This window comes from Aedes albopictus, unplaced genomic scaffold (assembly GCF_035046485.1).
Source record: "Aedes albopictus strain Foshan unplaced genomic scaffold, AalbF5 HiC_scaffold_788, whole genome shotgun sequence".
NCBI classification, from domain to species: domain Eukaryota; kingdom Metazoa; phylum Arthropoda; class Insecta; order Diptera; family Culicidae; genus Aedes; species Aedes albopictus.
This window is the reverse complement of record NW_026917629.1, coordinates 1534-18084: the sequence shown is the minus strand read 5'-3', so window position 1 is coordinate 18084 and position 16551 is coordinate 1534. Positions and strand designations below refer to the sequence as shown.

General features: G+C 42.9%; 1 protein-coding gene across 1 annotated transcript; it reads left to right on the top strand.

The window, feature by feature from the left end:
- Positions 1–14737: 14737 nt before the first annotated feature.
- On the top strand, positions 14738–16191 carry LOC134284782 (uncharacterized; the record flags this gene model as incomplete). Its single annotated transcript, XM_062844048.1, has 1 exon — positions 14738–16191. A coding segment is annotated over one exon (1454 nt), but the record flags the coding sequence as incomplete, so codon positions are not given.
- Between the last annotated feature and the right edge of the window lie 360 nt (positions 16192–16551).

Genomic DNA, 16551 nt, shown 5'->3' with positions numbered 1-16551 from the left:
CTGGATACGGGGAATGAAGCAATGTGGCAAAAATGGTTAATCTGAGAAAGTGTTTGAACGGAATTATCATTCACAGTACATACATACATTTATTTGTTCAACATCATTAAGACAAGACATAATCAACGATAGTACACCACAATACTCGGTTTGTGGCTGCCGCTTTCCATCCTCGGTCGCGCCCAATGCTCGCCAGGTGACGCTCCACCTGGTCCACCCATCGTGCTCTCTGCGCTCCACGCCTTCATGTGCCAACCGGATAAGTTGCAAACACCAGCTTTGCAGGGTTGTTGCCCGACATTCTTGCAACATGCCCTGTCCACCGTATCCTTCCGGCTTTGGTCACCTTCTGGATGCTGGATTCGCCGTAAAGTACAGCGAGCTCGTGGTTCATCCTTCTTCGCCACATACCGTTCTTCTGCACACCGCCGAAGATCGTCCTTAGCACGCGTCGCTCGAGAACTCCAAGTGCTTGCAGGTCCTCCTCGAGCATGGTCCATGTCTCGTGCCCGTAGAGGACCACCAGTCTTATTAGCGTTTTATTCATAGTGCATTTGGTGCGTGTGTGAATCTTTTTCGACCGCAACTTCTTCTGGAGCTTGTAGTAGGCCCGACTTCCGCTGCTGATGCGCCTTCGAATTTCATGACTCACGTTGTTGTCAGTCGTCAGTAAGGATTCGAGGTAGACGAATTCCTCCACCACCTCGAAAGTATCCCCGTCTATCGTAACATTACTACCCAGACGGATCCGGTCGTGTTCGGTTCCGCTCATCAGCATGTACTTTGTTTTTGAGGCATTCACCACCAGTCCGATATTTGCTGCTTTGCGTTTCAGGCGGGTGTTCAGCTCTGCCACCGTTCCAAATGTTCTAGCGATAATGTCCATGTCGTCCGCAAAGCAGTGATGGAAAACAGTGAGGAATGCAACTGAGCAGACACAAACGCAAAGCTATCTTACTCGTGAACAACAGAAGCCTGAATATATTCGCACTTCCTTCACTCGCGAGCTAACGAAGCTGGTCGCACTCGTGATTGATTCGCGAAGCAGCTCTGAACATTTTTCAATTTTGTGAAAAAAACGAATTTACACGGCCGATACACGGTTTCAGGAACAATGAAGCACAAAACACTACTATCTGATGGATAATTACTTGTTTTGCTATTAAAATCGCACTAAAATACAATTCCCGCATCTCCACTTGTTCTTCGCGAATAAAAGTTCATGAGTGTTTTTGTTTTGCTTCATACTCATGAAGCAAGCGGGTGCGAATAAACTCACACAAGGCTTACTCTCGGCACCGTGAGTAAACCGTTTGTTGGTTTTTCACTCGCGAGTTGATTCACGATGAGAGTGTTTCCATCTCTGCCGCAAAGCACACAAATTGTCCGGATTTTGTGAAAATCGTTCCCGGGCTGTTGAGCCCTGCTCGTCGTATCACACCTCCCAGAGCGATGTTGAATAGTAGGCATGAGAGTCCATCACCTTGTCGCAGTCCCCGGCGAGATTCGAATGAATCTGACTTGGTTTGATCACCGCGATACTTTATATGCTTAGTTAGATTGGCTATTTTCGGTGAAATGATCAACAAACAGCATTATTTGCGTAACGCGTTTCGGTCTACTACTCTTCGACCATCATCAGACGCCTAAAAAACATTTATTTGTTACAAACACTATTCACATACAAACAGACCATTCAACAAACAACACTTACATTCAGCTGATTTACTTCACAATTACGTCAGACGATTAATACTAATTTTTCTTTTGGTCAATTTTCTCTATATATATCCCATTACCCCCCTAGTCTACGTTATAAGTTTCTCTCTTTCGTCGTCGTTTCCTCTCATGGTTGACGTCATTTCTCATTGTTGCTTTCTCAGTTGCGCCAATAGACCGTTGTAGGTTGAATTGAAATTCCCACACTCACGCTGTAGGTTCACCGTGTGTGCTTCTCCTCGTTTTTTTATGTGGAATACCTCTGCAATACATCTGGTCGCCTGGTCCTGTATACGATCCAGAATTCGTGTTTTGTTGAAGTCGAACACATGTCCTTCCTCCATCATGTGGACTGCTAGCAGGAGGAAGGACATGTGTTCGACTTCTTCAATCTTCGGCAGCCACGGTCCTCCGTCGCTCCGGATGTCCTTTGGTGTGCAGGGTCTTCAATGTTGCGGGATTAACCTTGGTCTCGTAGGCTCAGGAATGGTACTAAGTTCATCCCTCGATTCTGGTAGCACCATCTCCTTCTTGTTGACGTCACTAATGCGTAGGATAGTACCTCGGAATAGCCAAATGCAGAAGACTCCAATTGATATGATCATCGTAGTAGAAATTGATCCGGAAGAAAGCCATTTGAAGATGTTCAGCCTTAACTGAATGTTTTCCGTGGTAAGGTTCAGCTTCCTAAGGCTTTCTCGATGCTCCAGGTGAAATGTCTGTAAATACTCCAGGGGTATACGGTCTATAATTTTGGTGGCATTTACCTTTAGTCCGGTCGTTGGTAAGAATGATTTGGTTGGTATGAAGGTGTCCAGGTTGACGTATTCCTCTCCATCTATGTATACTGAGCAATTTGAAATTTGGATTAGGAAGGATCCAACTAAACTTCTTGGTTCATCCAAACAGTTTGATGATATGGTAGTATTCCCGTTGTTGATGATGACATTGACTTCATCAATTCTCTTGATGTGGTTCTTGCTGTATGCCTTTTCTATGGGACAGTCGGCTGAGCTTCCGCTAGTTAATTTCGTAAGGCATTTATCTGTCGGTTTGAGGTCGGAATTGGAACAAATGTAAAGGTTTTTCAACTTTGGGCATGGTGATTGAACTGTGTATGATTTGATGCCTTTAAGGAGATAACTTGACTGAATGTGGATTTTCGAGCCATTATTGATGATAGGCTCTATGTAGTATAGCTCGTAGTTGATGGCTTTTATCTTGGGAATCTTCAGGACGTAGATTATTTGTTGAGCATTGTGTAGGATATAAGCGCCTGCGATGTCGAGAATGTCGTTGGGTGAGTCTAAGCCAAGGTGGTTATCCGAAATAAAATTCCTGGCTAGCTGCAGCTCCTGTGCGGTGATGAGACGGCTGCTGGGGATATTTGCCCTAGCTAATGCAATGGCCTCCTCTATTGTTTCTAAGTGTTTTGTTAATTCATCTATGTTGAAAAGTATGTTAACTGAACTCATTCGGTCAATAATTTCATTGGAGACATTTGAAATAAACATTGATAAAGATGTGGACATATTACGAAATCTATTCTCAAAGTACTGATTAATTTTGATTTGTTCGTTATTCTGGTCTATCAACAAATTTGTGGTTCTATTAATGATTCTCAAATCTTCCGCGTCGGGGCTACCGGAGATGTATTTCCAGGCTGAACCTAAGGTTTCCCATCTCTTTCTACGTTTCGACGTTACTGGCCTAAGTTTGGTGTAAGTTTCGGTTAGTTTATTTACTTTTAGATTAATCAATGGCCCTAATATATCGTCCTTCCAAACCCTGTCCTGGACTGTTAGTTTAATCTGCTCGATCGCTTCCTCTATGCCTTCTAGGTTTATTCTGTGTAGGATTCTAAGGCTACTGCTGCTGACCCTAGCGTCGCCCATCATAACCACTGCAAGGGGGTTCTGCCCAAGGTCATGGACATGTAAGAATTTTGAAGCCACCGTCGCCAAAAAACATAGTCTGAAAGTAAAATAGTTGGGTGTCAGAGAAGTTTGATGTCTGTCTTATGTGTCTTTATGTTATGTCCGTCGGTGACAGTCTTGTCCGTTTGTTCTGTTACGTCTATCAGTCTGTATCGGTTGCCAGAAGGGTGTGGCTTAGCCTTTCCTTTGACCAATACTTGTTTTTCGCTTAAGATTTTGTGTTTGTTTTCATCTGCTTTAGTTTTATCGTTTTCTTTTGTGGCCATTGCCTTGATATTGTCGCGAGCGGTTTGGATATTCCTTTGCTTCGCGAGATTAATTTCTGCAGGGCTCAAGGATGAGCTCGTTCCAAAAATAATTTCGCGAGGTTTCAAGTTAGTGGCGCTATGCCTTGTATCATTATAAAGCGCGGTAACAATCGAGAGACCTTCGTAGAGAGTCAAGTTTTCGATTTTGCTACGATTAGCTAGGTACATTTCAAGCAATGTATTGTGAAATCGTTCCACAATCCCATTGCCTCTACTATCACTAGCAAAGTGCAGAGCGACTCCTTGTTTCTCTAGAAATTCTTTGAACCGAGCATTTCTAAATCCTGTTGCCTGATCGCAAGTAATCATTTTTGGCAATCCAAAGATTTTGAAATACTCGATAAGTACTTCTGTCAGTTCTTCGGTGCTTTCGTTTGGAATCTGATATAATTGTGCAAATTTAGAAAATGAATCTACGACGGTGAGAAATTTCTGAGTTTCTTTAACGTATACATCAATAAAGACGTTTCCAAAAGGCTCGTCGTATATTCTTCGCGAAATTGGTATTTTAAAAGGTTTTCTTTCATACTTTGCGAATTTGCATTCTTCGCATTTCTTTACGAAGGATTTAACCTTGCCCAACATACCAGGAAAGTAAACAGATTTTCTTACTTCCTCGTACGTTAGTTTATAATTCCTGTGATTGAAATTGTGCGATTTGCGTATGAACTCCTCTTGGTCTTTTGCTGCAACGAGATCAGGTAATAAAATATTAGAATATTGTACCTTTATATTTTTATTATAATCTGTTCTGATTATTTCATCACAAACTCGAATTATCTCTAAGGGTCCAAAAATACCGTTGTTTGCGGCTGGATCCAAATATTTTTTAATTATAGCTGCCAATTCGTCTTTTGTGTAGTTTGACTTATGAAAGATATGTCTCACTTGGCCGGGGAAGACCTTCCACATCGCGTGCGGGCTTTTCCGGTCATTGCCATCTAGTCGAATAATTAATTGGTTTTGGAATTTATTGATTATTTCGGGACCATAGATAGCGTCATTCGGGTAGCATTCACTGAAAAGTTCCTGTAAATTAATCTCAACTGGTGGAATTCGCGATAATCCATCAGCCACCACATTTTGCTTACCCTTCTTGTACATGATTTTAAAATCGTATTGTTCCAAATAAAGCCTCTGTCGAGTGACTCGTCCAGTGGCATCTGTAAGCTTCAGTTCTTTTGTCAAAGGCTCATGATCAGTATAAATCGTAAAAGGTTTGCCATAGAGGTATGGTCGAAATCTTTTCGCAGCAAAATAAATACCTAGTAGCTCTTTGGCTGTCGCGGAGTAATTCTCCTCTGCCTTGGACAGCGTGCGTGAGAGGTAAGCTATCGGTCTCTCCTTTCCGTCTTCTAATTGCGACAGTACTGCTCCAATGGCAATGTTGGAAGCATCTGTCGTAAGAATAAACGGTTTATTAAAGTCCGGATAGGCGAGCAACAAATCTGTAGACATGATTTGTTTGAGCTTTTTGAAAGAATCCTCGAAGTCTTTGGTCTCATAATTTATGACTTTGCCTTTACCTCTCAACTGGCTCGTGAGAGGTTTGGCAATGTTAGCGAATTGTGGTATTTTTTTTTTAACTAGTTCGTTTATTTGGGGCTCAATCGCGTATAACGCTTTACGGAGCCGAGGATCTTTCTTTGTACTTAATAGTATACATTATACAGAGTAATAACTTTTAAATGATATCTGTTAGTAATGGGTGGAAGCCAGGGTACTCGTGGCAGCTCGAGGTTAGAAGGTCACATTTTGAGGGATGGACAGGGTAAGGATTGGGCCAAAGGTTTCACTGCTGCTCATCCGGGGGTGAATCGCATCTTGCTGGCGTATTCGGTGCCTTGTGGTGTTGGTACCAACTTGTTGTGGGACTTGGTCTTCCGGATGGCCAGGAGCAGCTTGGTAACACAAAGAGGACAAAACAGAGAAAAAAAAAACTGGAGAAGAAAACACAAGCAAATTAAACTTTTATACCAGCAGAGCGAAGAAAGTCGAAAATACATCCCATGTATGTGACATCGCGGGTCCCCAACACATCTCTCACAAGAACAAAGGGTTGTCTACCTCGGGCCTCAAGGGTATCCAAAAGTAGCGCTCTGGAGGCGTCATTATCCGGGCATTGCCAAACTACGTGGTCGATGTCATCATAACCGGAACCGCACTTACTACAAACATTGCTCAACGCGAGGTTAATCCTGTGTAAATGCGCGTCTAGCGAGTAATGGTTGGACATAAGTCTTGACATCACGCGAATGAAATTGCGACTTACATCCAGACCATACCACCACACTCGCAAAGAAACATTAGGAATAATGGAATGTAACCACCGTCCCAGCTGGCCATCTCGCCAATCATTTTGCCAACTTTGAAGAGAACTCTGGCGAACAAAATGGAAAAATTCATCATGTGAAATTCTTCTATCATAGATCTCACCTTCCTGTGCGCCCACCTTTGCGAGAGAGTCCGCCTTCTCATTGCCATAAATTGAGCAATGTGAGGGGACCCATACAAAGGTAATCTTGTATGATCTTTCGACCAGTGCACCCATCTGCTCCCTTATTTTTGTAAGAAAGTAAGATGAATGTTTTACAGGTTTCATCGACCGGAGTGCCTCAATCGAACTAAGGCTATCCGAGAAGATGAAGAAATGGTCTACGGGCATGTTGGAAATCATCCCCAAAGCGAAGTTGATTGCTGCCAGCTCAGCAACATAAACCGAACAAGGTTCCTGAAGTTTGCGGAAGGCGGTGAAATTTTCATTGAAAACACCGAAACCAGTGGATCCATTTATGCGAGACCCATCAGTGAAGAATCTCTTACAGGAATTGACATTTTGGTACTTTTCGTTAAAAATGCGAGGAATAGATATACATCGAAGTTGATCTGGTATTCCATGAATAGCTTGTTTCATGGACAGATCGTATTTAACAGAGGAACTGTCATTAGTGAAGTGTACACGGGGAGGATTATAACTTGGTAGGCTTATATCAGATGACATGTAGAACAGATAGATTCTCATGAATTTTGATTGAGTGTTCAGACTGAGCATTTCTTCGAAATTTTCAATGACAAGTGTGTTGCTCACTCCACACTTGATAAGTAACCTTAGCGAGAGCTCCCAGAATCGGTTCTGGAGAGGTTTCACCCCTGCCAGGACCTCAAGGCTCGCATTATGCGTTGAGTGCATACAGCCGAGAGCAATACGCAAACAACGGTATTGAATTCGTTCCAACTTTATTAGGTGGCAGTTTGCTGCTGAGTGGAAGCAGAAAGAGCCATACTCAATAACAGAGAGAATAGTCGTTTTGTAAAGTTTTATGAGGTCTTCCGGGTGAGCACCCCACCATGTTCCGGTAATTGTGCGTAGAAAATTGATCCTTTGTTGACATTTTTGCACCAAATACTTGATTTGGGTACCCCAAGTGCCTTTTGAATCAAACCAGACCCCAAGGTATTTCGAAGTCAAAGACTGGTCGATTTCTATTCCCAAAAGATTGAGTTTCAGTTGGGCTGGGTTCCGCTTTCTAGAAAACACAACCAATTGAGTTTTTTGCGGAGCAAACTCGATCCCTAAATCTCTTGCCCAGATTGACAGATTATTTAGAGAATTTTGCAATGGTCTTTGCAACATTTCTGCATGTGGGCCTTTTAGAGAAACCACAGCATCATCTGCAAGTTGTCTTAGCGTGCATTGTCCTTCCAAGCAACTATCAATGTCTTTCACGTAAAAATTATAAAGCAAGGGACTTAAACATGAGCCTTGGGGTAGGCCCATGTAACTTATTCTGGAAGTTGTCAGTTGTCCGAGATTGAAGCTCATATGTTTTTCTGACAACAAATTATACAAGAAATTATTTAAAATTCCTGGAAGTCCACTATTGTGCAGTTTTTCTGACAATATTCCTATGGAAACTGAATCAAAGGCGCCCTTAATATCCAAGAAAACTGAAGCCAGTTGCTCCTTTTCCGCAAAGGCCAGTTGAATATCTGTTGAAAGCAACGCTAGACAATCGTTTGTTCCTTTGCCCTTGCGAAACCCGAACTGTGTATTTGAAAGCAAGTTATTCGATTCGACCCAATGATCGAGTCGTGATAGGATCATTTTTTCCAACAATTTCCTTAAACATGATAACATAGCAATTGGGCGGTATGAATTATGATCAGACGCTGGTTTACCAGGCTTTTGAATAGCTATTACTTTAACCTGTCTCCATTCATGCGGAACGATGTTGTTCTCCATGAATGAGTTGAACAGGTCCAGTAATCGTCTTTTCGCGATATCTGGGAGATTCTTTAGAAGATTGAACTTGATCATATCGCGTCCCGGAGCGGAATTGTTTGATGAAAGAAGAGCCATAGAAAGTTCCAGCATAGTGAAGGGTCTGTCCAGAGAACCGTCTCTTGGGGATGTTTCCCAAGAAATCGGTTGTGCTGGGACTGAGTCTGGGCAGACCTTTTTCGCAAAGCTGAATATCCAACGGTTGGAGTATTCGTCACTCTCATTAGAAGAAGAGCGGTTTCGCATGTTGCGAGCCACACTCCAAAGCGTTGTCATTGAAGTTTCTCTTGAGAGACCCTCAATGAAGTGTCGCCAATAACTACGCTTCTTCGCTTTCAGCAGGTTTCTCAGCTGTCTTTCGAGCTTTGCGTACTCTTGATAAAGATCTGAGGTACCGTGCCTACGAAAAGTTTTGAAAGCGTCAGATTTTTTAAGATACAACTGGGTGCAATCATCATCCCAACCTAGTGTGGCTGGTCTTCTTTTGAAGGTTGCACTTGGAACACGTCGTTTTTGTGATTCTAATGCACTCTTATATATCAGTTCAGACAGGAATCGATACTCATCCAAAGGTGGGAGGGGATTGAATGATTCGATGCCAAAAGATACCGCTTCTGCATACTTTTGCCAATCGATATTCCTTGTGAGGTCAAAAGGAACCTGAATTGGATGGTCTGACCTTTCACTATTATGCTTTATGGTGGTTATAATGGGTAAGTGATCACTACCATGAGGATCCTCGATTACCTTCCACAAGCAATCGAATGATAGTGAGCTTGACCCCAGTGATAGGTCGAGACGACTTTCTTTGCCGTCAGATGCAATACGTGTCACTTCACCTGTATTTAAAATGTTCAAATTGAAATCGTCGCACAAATCATAGAAAATGGCCGCTCTATTATCGTCATATGGTTCGCCCCACCCTGTACCATGCGCGTTCATATCACCCAGAATTAAAACTGGATGTGATAGTGCAGAAACCGCATTCCAAAGATGACGGCGGTTAATTGAAATTCTTGGAGGAATGTAAACGGAAGCTACGCAAAGTTCTTTACCCTTTACGTTTATTTGGCAAGCGACGATTTCTACGCCAGGATGAGTCGCGATTGGAATTCTATAAAATGAGTAAGTCTTTTTGATCCCCAAAAGAACTCCCCCATAATGGTCATCTCTATCCTGGCGTATAATGTTAAAATCGTGGAAGTTGAGTTCATCTTCAGAAGAAAGCCATGTTTCACAAAGGGCAAAAATATCACAATCAGAGTTGTGAATCAAAAACTTAAACAGGTCTAATTTAGGTTTCAGACTATGACAGTTCCACTGTAGCACAGTGATCATATCTTGTACCTCACTTGATGAATTATCCATCGAAAGATATGATCGCAGCAAGGAGGGGCCATGATTGTGTCAGATTCCGAAAATATTCTTCTACTGTAGGTATAAACATATCAATAATGCCTCTTAATGTTTCTGGAAGGCTGAGGGCATTATATAAGCGATCCACGAGAACCCTAAAAGTAAACAGTCCTCGCTTGGGTCTAGGAGGCTTGCTTGAACTGCGAGGAACTTTGGTAGCTTTTTTCTTGCTACCTTGTCGATTATTTCTCTTTGAAGTGTATTTAACAGGCGGAGACGGGGGTGACAGGTTCTTGCTACAACATGGAGCTGAAGCTAGAGGAACCTGATTCTTCGGAGTTTTTAAGTTTACCCCGTCTCCTTTATCATTAGGCAAACTTTTGAGGGAAGACTTTAAAAAGACCTTTCGGCGCAATCCCGGGGAAGATGATGACTTCCTTTTTCCAGGTGCGTGTACCTCCGAAAGAGATCCACCCTCATCAGTTTCGCCATCGTCCTGATCATCGGAAGACAACTCCTGATAGGGATTTTCAACTGGGACAGCTGATTCAGACACGGAATCTGGTGTTTTAAAAGATTTCACCATCTCCGCATATGTCTGTTTGGAGCGCTTTATGATAGAGCGACTCTCATTTCGAATGCGTCTTTTGTAAGCCGGGCAAACTTGCAAGTCGTGTGGATCTCCGCCACAGTAGCTACATTTTTCCGCTTCCTGTGTGCAAGAGTCCTCCAAGTGAGCTTGGTTGCATTTGCCACAACGGGGCTTGTTGTCGCAAAAGCTATCACTGTGACCAAACTGCTTGCATTTGGTACAATTAAAAACCTTCGGCCTAAAAAGATGCACTGGGTAAAAACCACCATCAATTACAACAAATTCCGGGAGGACGGAACCTGGAAAAGTCACTCGAAAAAACGCTGAAGGCGAGTACACCTTTTTATTTCCTTCCATGGAAACCTTAGATAAGCGTTTACAGTCTAGGATAGCCACATCAGGAATTGACCTATTTTTGAATCGACCAAAGCCGGTCTTGATGTCCTCACATGTCAGCATTTCGTCGAGAATCTTCCCCTCCACCTCCACTTCTCGTGCTGGCACATAGACCGCGTATTCAACAGTAAACGCTTCGTGTTGAGCAATTTCATTTGCTGCTTTGTAGCTAGGTGCGGTAACACGCAGCTTGGATGCTTTCACTTGGTGAATAACGGTCCCAGGATACTTACGCGTCAGCTCTCGAGAAATCGAAAGCATATTCAATGGTTTGCATTTGCGCCGGAAATAGACAACCCAAGGTCCAGGCGAAGATGGCTGATAAAACCGCGTACGAGCAATGATATCATTGGGAGGCGTTTCGCCTCCAATCGAATCGTCCATGTGGAAACAAATTTATGGAAAATAACTCAAAAGTGCAAAAGAGGAAGAGAAAAACCTTAAAGTATTTACAGTGCACTTTCTTCCTTAGGACGACAACTGTTTGGTTTGTAAACCAAACAATGTTAATAATATATAGAAAAAAAAATAAAGCAAAAAAAAAAAAACTTGTACTAATAATATACGAATTCAATTCTTATGTTTATTTTAGCGCACCCTGTAGGATGCAAAAAAAAAACGGTATTGAAAAAAAAAGAAAAATTAGCTAATAAAAAAAAAAAACAAAAAAAAATGTTCTGTTATTTACAGTTTGTACACCCTTACCCGTATACAGTAGTTTGGGAACCACTGTTATGGATGTCAAAAAAAGCACGTGGTCGAATGTGGACTGGGGATACAATAGACAAAAGCGATCAAAACAAATTGGGCGGACAAAAGAGTGTATCGAAAGAGTGATACTTATCTGACCGGAGCAGGTAGATATTTATCACAGGCAGGCAGATGGTAAAGCTGTCCGTCGCGTCTGCCTTCGCACCCGTCGCCGCCGTCCTCTTTGTTGACGGAGGGGCTGATGATGGCGATAATGATGACTTTTGGATGCGATTATTCGTTGACCTTGATGTACGATGATGCAAGCACCTCGCTTCCGCGTTGCGCTGGATACCACCTTGCGACACTACACTTCGCACAAGCAGGAGAACGCACGATATAAAAAACCTTCCGCAATTGCGGGGGAAAAAACTCTACTTCTACGAGGTCTATCGCGTGGTGAGATACGGAGCACACGTCCGACTCGTCCAAATGCACAACAGGGAATGAATTGTGGTATGAAGCGGCGATAATAGCTTACCGTTCCCAGAAATGACTTCAGTTGTTTTGGGGTTTTTGGTAGTGGCCAATTTAGAATAGCCTCTATCTTACTAGGGTTTGGTTTTACCCCTTCTGTGGTAACAACGTGACCGAGGAACTCGACCTCTTTGCGAAGAAATTCCGACTTGTAGCATTGCACCTTGAGATTTGCATCGCGTAATGTCTCCAAGACTTTCGCGATGTCCTTAACGTGCTCCTTCAGAGAGGATGAGAATATAATGATGTCGTCCATATAGACGAAACATCTTATTCCCAGGTGTTTTCGAAGAACAGAGTCCATAAGCCTCTGAAATGTTGCAGGGACATTCTTTAGGCCAAATGGCATTCGAACGAATTCGAATTTGCCGTGGTCTATATTGAATGCAGTTTTTGGAATGTCTTTAGGGTCTATTTCGATCTGGTGAAATCCACTGGCCAGATCTAATACTGTGAAATATTGGGCCTTTCCGAGCCGGTCTAGTATTTCACTGATTTCTGGGATAGGGTACCGATCTGCAGGAGTTTTCTCATTTAACTTCCTGTAGTCTACTACTATCCGGTATTTCTTTTTCCCGGAGTTATCCATCTTTTTGGGTACCACCCAGATGGGTGATGTCCAAGGAGACGATGACTCTCTAATTATACCCGAATCAAGCATCTTTCGTACTTGATCAGACACTTCATCCCTTAGATGATAAGGGTATTTATAAGTTTTTTGGTGCACTGGTTTATCATCGCTAGTTTCAATTCGATGCTTGACCTCGTGCGTGAACGTCAGTTTCTGACCTTCGTTGAAGAAAACGTCCTTGAAAGATTTGAGCGTTTTTACTAGCTCACGTTTTTCTTCATCGCTCATATGGCTTGCATTGAAGTTGATTTTGCAGCAAGTTTCATTCTGATTCAACAGAAATTTTTCGTTTTCAAACGGTTTTATATTGGCTTTCACACCTGGTTTAATAGTGGACAAATGGACGGAAGCTTGGTGTCCCTTGGCGGAATATAAGCCAGGTTTTAGCAAAATGCTGGGGGTGAGGTTTATTTCATCCTCAATTAGAAATGTGCCATCTGCCGTAGTGCAAATGGTTACCATCTGATCAGTATGTTCGTGAAAGTTCATTGAAGAGGGATAGTATCGCGCGAGTGGATACCTTGTATCACCTACTACAAGCTGGTGATTTTTGGAGTCAATCAAGGCTTTCATCGATGCTATGTTTTCATACCCGATTAAGCCGTCGAAAAAATGATGGAATTTAAATACATGATAAGGGAGCTTCGTGCTGAACGCCTCCGGAAAGAGGTTAGCATGAACTACTTTATCAATGATGAATTTTCCATTTTTGTTTGTAACAACTGAGGGAGATTTTGATTTTGAAGATTTTTTAACATGTTCGGGATTAACATATGACTTGTTAGCCCCGGTGTCAATTAAAAAGTTGAGGTACCCTTTTGTAGTAGGAAACCTCAGGTACGGTATAAAATTTAAATCGGTCGTTCTCGTTTCCGAACCTTCTGAAAATTTAATTCATCACATTCGACATCGCTGTCGGAAACATCACTTAATACGTCCTCCTCTACCTCCTCCCGTTGTTCCGCTTCATTCAACATTTCATTCTCTTCGGTATTGTTAGTTTCAGCCCTTGGTTTTGCATGGAATGGCTTTTTATATTTATGAAAGGTGTTGGGTTGCGAAGCGCTGGCTTGTGGGGGACGAGAACCGCTTGTCTGTGCATTCTGTGATTTGTATGGAGTAAATTTGTTTGAATACGTTTGCTTCTGAATGGGTTTCCTAGTTTCGGCGTTTTGATTGATAACGACGGATTGATAAGCGTCGTCAAGTGACTTTGGCTTCGAATTGCGGATAATTGAAGCTAGTGGTTCACTGATCCCATCTAAAAATTTGGTCACTGTGAGGATTTCTAACAGCTCGGTTGTGCTTAAAGGGTGGAGTTGTAGATTTGATTTCAGTTTCGTATTTAATTCTTTTATCTCATTAAAATACTTGCTGTTGCTTTTATCACCCTTGCGTATGTGAAATAGTTGATTAAGATTTGTTACGAAATCTCGTTGATCTCCAAAATTGCCTCTGAGAATTCGTTTCAACTCTTGTAATGTATCTGGATTGCCGTTTGCGCAGACAACCGTACGGGCCTCCCCTTTTAATTTATTCTTTATAGCCCTTAAATAGTGGGCGTTTATGGAATCAGGAGCACCGTTCTCTCCTTTAATTTTGAACTCTTCGAAAAGTTCGTCTACTTCCTGGAGCCAGGCATTTAATTCTTTTTTATTGCCTGTATATTCAGACAATTGCTGAATAGGGTCGGGGATATGATAAGCATGTCCCGTCCCTTGAACGAGGGCTTGCAGTTGTACAAGTTGCTCCCTCAACTGCTCAAGTTCACTGCTGTTGTCACGATCGCGTGGCATTTTTATGGATAGAAAGCAAGGCTGGTATAGGCGGGAATTGTTACTTACGATAAAATCCGTAGCATTTATTCCGGTTCTGTGAGCGGCTTAGATGTTGTCGTCCGTCCGGTCGATGTCGCTGCGGTGCTCGAAGGATGGTTCCTCGTGCTGATGCGGAGCGTGATGCGATTCTTCTGGAGCTGTTACACTAAGCACTTTAACAACACTCACTTATAAGTATCCCACTTCTGACACCAGTCAGGGGATTCTTCACTTTAGATCACTTTTTAAAAAAGCACAAACTTCAAATATAAAAGTGTCTATTGATATAAGTACCTTACTTGTACACCTCACTAGCAGGAAAAAGAGACCGAGCCACGCTGCTGGCTCGCTTTTATTAATATTTAGTGCACACCTTGCACATTCCTATGCCTAACACCTGATTGGTGCACCGCGTGGCGTGATACCGCCGTGTTGCGCGCCAATCGCTCCTATTGGCTAATCCACCTAGCAGAATTTCCTGACTCTGAAAGAATCGGTCAACCTGGCGAAAGCAAACAACCGAATGAAGTTTCTTCTGAACTGCCGAAGATGCAAACTGATTCCGCAGTGTCTCAACATAAGAAACGACATACAACTGGAGAATGCTGCATCGAAACGTGAGCTGGAGAAAGTGGTTCGGAAGCATAGGATCCGGCTTCTTAGCGTCATGATTGCCGACACGAAACGAACAATCGGAAGCAGTAAACGAAGGAAGCACGAATGGAGCCGAAAAGTGGAAGAAAGTTTCGAAGCGCCAGATGCGGAGAGTGTGAAGAAAATGGTAGAAGAGAAAACGAGTGCAGTGTACAACAAGATGAAGGCAACACAGCAGCGAAAAATGTCAAGAATGCAAGATAACCACATGAGAGAGATGAATGTCGAAACGGAATGGGTAGTGAACACGACCGATACCGAGTTACCCGATTATGTGGAACGAACATTGAAATTAGGACCGAATTTCAATGTGGATGATGCAAGAAACCTTCCTTACATCGAAGTGGTAGCGAGCATCGAGAAGCATATACAAACGAAGGAAAATGCAGACGAAATCAGGTCGGAGGTGTCCAATGCGATTGTAAACCACATAAACTACCATAGACAACCTCGACATGCTCCCCAAGAATGGATAAAGAAGGATGTCACCAGGAGTAAGAAGTTTTTGAGAGACAACCCGAACCTTGTCATCACGAAAGCAGACAAAGGAAGCATGACGGTCATATTGGAAGCGCAAGAATACCATGACAAGATGAAGGGACTCCTCAGCGATGGTCAAACCTATAAGAAGCTAACAACCAACCCGACAAACAGAGTTCTGAAGAAAATCAACGGCATCCTCGATGAGTGGCACAACGAAGGGTACATCGACTCACGCACACAAAGGAAGCTCAAGGAATCAAGTTGCATCCCACCACGGATCTACGGTCTTCCGAAGATCCACAAAGAAAACAGGCCCCTCCGTCCAGTAGTGTCGACAATAGGATCGGCAACGTACAACATAGCGAAGTTCTTGGCGAACATAATCGAAAACATAGTTGGAAAAGAGGTTTCCCACGTGCGTAACAGTTTCGAATTCGCCAACGAAGTAACAGGGTTTCATACGGACGAGGATGAAGTACTCTTCTCGTTGGACGTGGTGTCACTGTATACGAACATACCAGTGGACTACGCACTACGATGCCTCGAAGAAAGATGGGAGGAAATTGAGAGGCACACAAACATAGACAGATCCAACTTCATTGAAACGGTAAAGTTGGTTCTGGAATCGACTTTCTTCGTATACCAGGGAGAGGTGTACGGACAGACCTTTGGAGTACCGATGGGATCTCCATTATCACCAGTAATCGCCAACGTCGTTATGGAAAAGTTGGAACAGGAGTCCATAAAAAAGCTAGAGGAAGATCACATAACCCTGAAGGTGTATCGAAGGTATGTGGATGATTGCATGTGTGTGGCAAAGCGTGAACACATCCAAAAGATCGTGGAGGTGTTCAACAGTTTCCACGATCGCCTGCAGTTCACGGTTGAGATAGAAGAGGGAGGGAAAATTAAATTCCTTGATATGATGTTAGAAAGAAATCACAACCAAATAACGACCACATGGCTTCCGAAATGCTTAAATGGAAGGTACTTGGACTACCACTCCCAAAGCCCTTTCCAGCATAAGCAAAATACCGCGATCGCCCTCTTCGATCGCGCTATTAAATTAACGTGTGTCGAAAACCGAGAAGAAGCGTTAAAACAAGCCACAAGTCTCCTCGAGAAAAACAACTATCCTCCTTGGTTTGT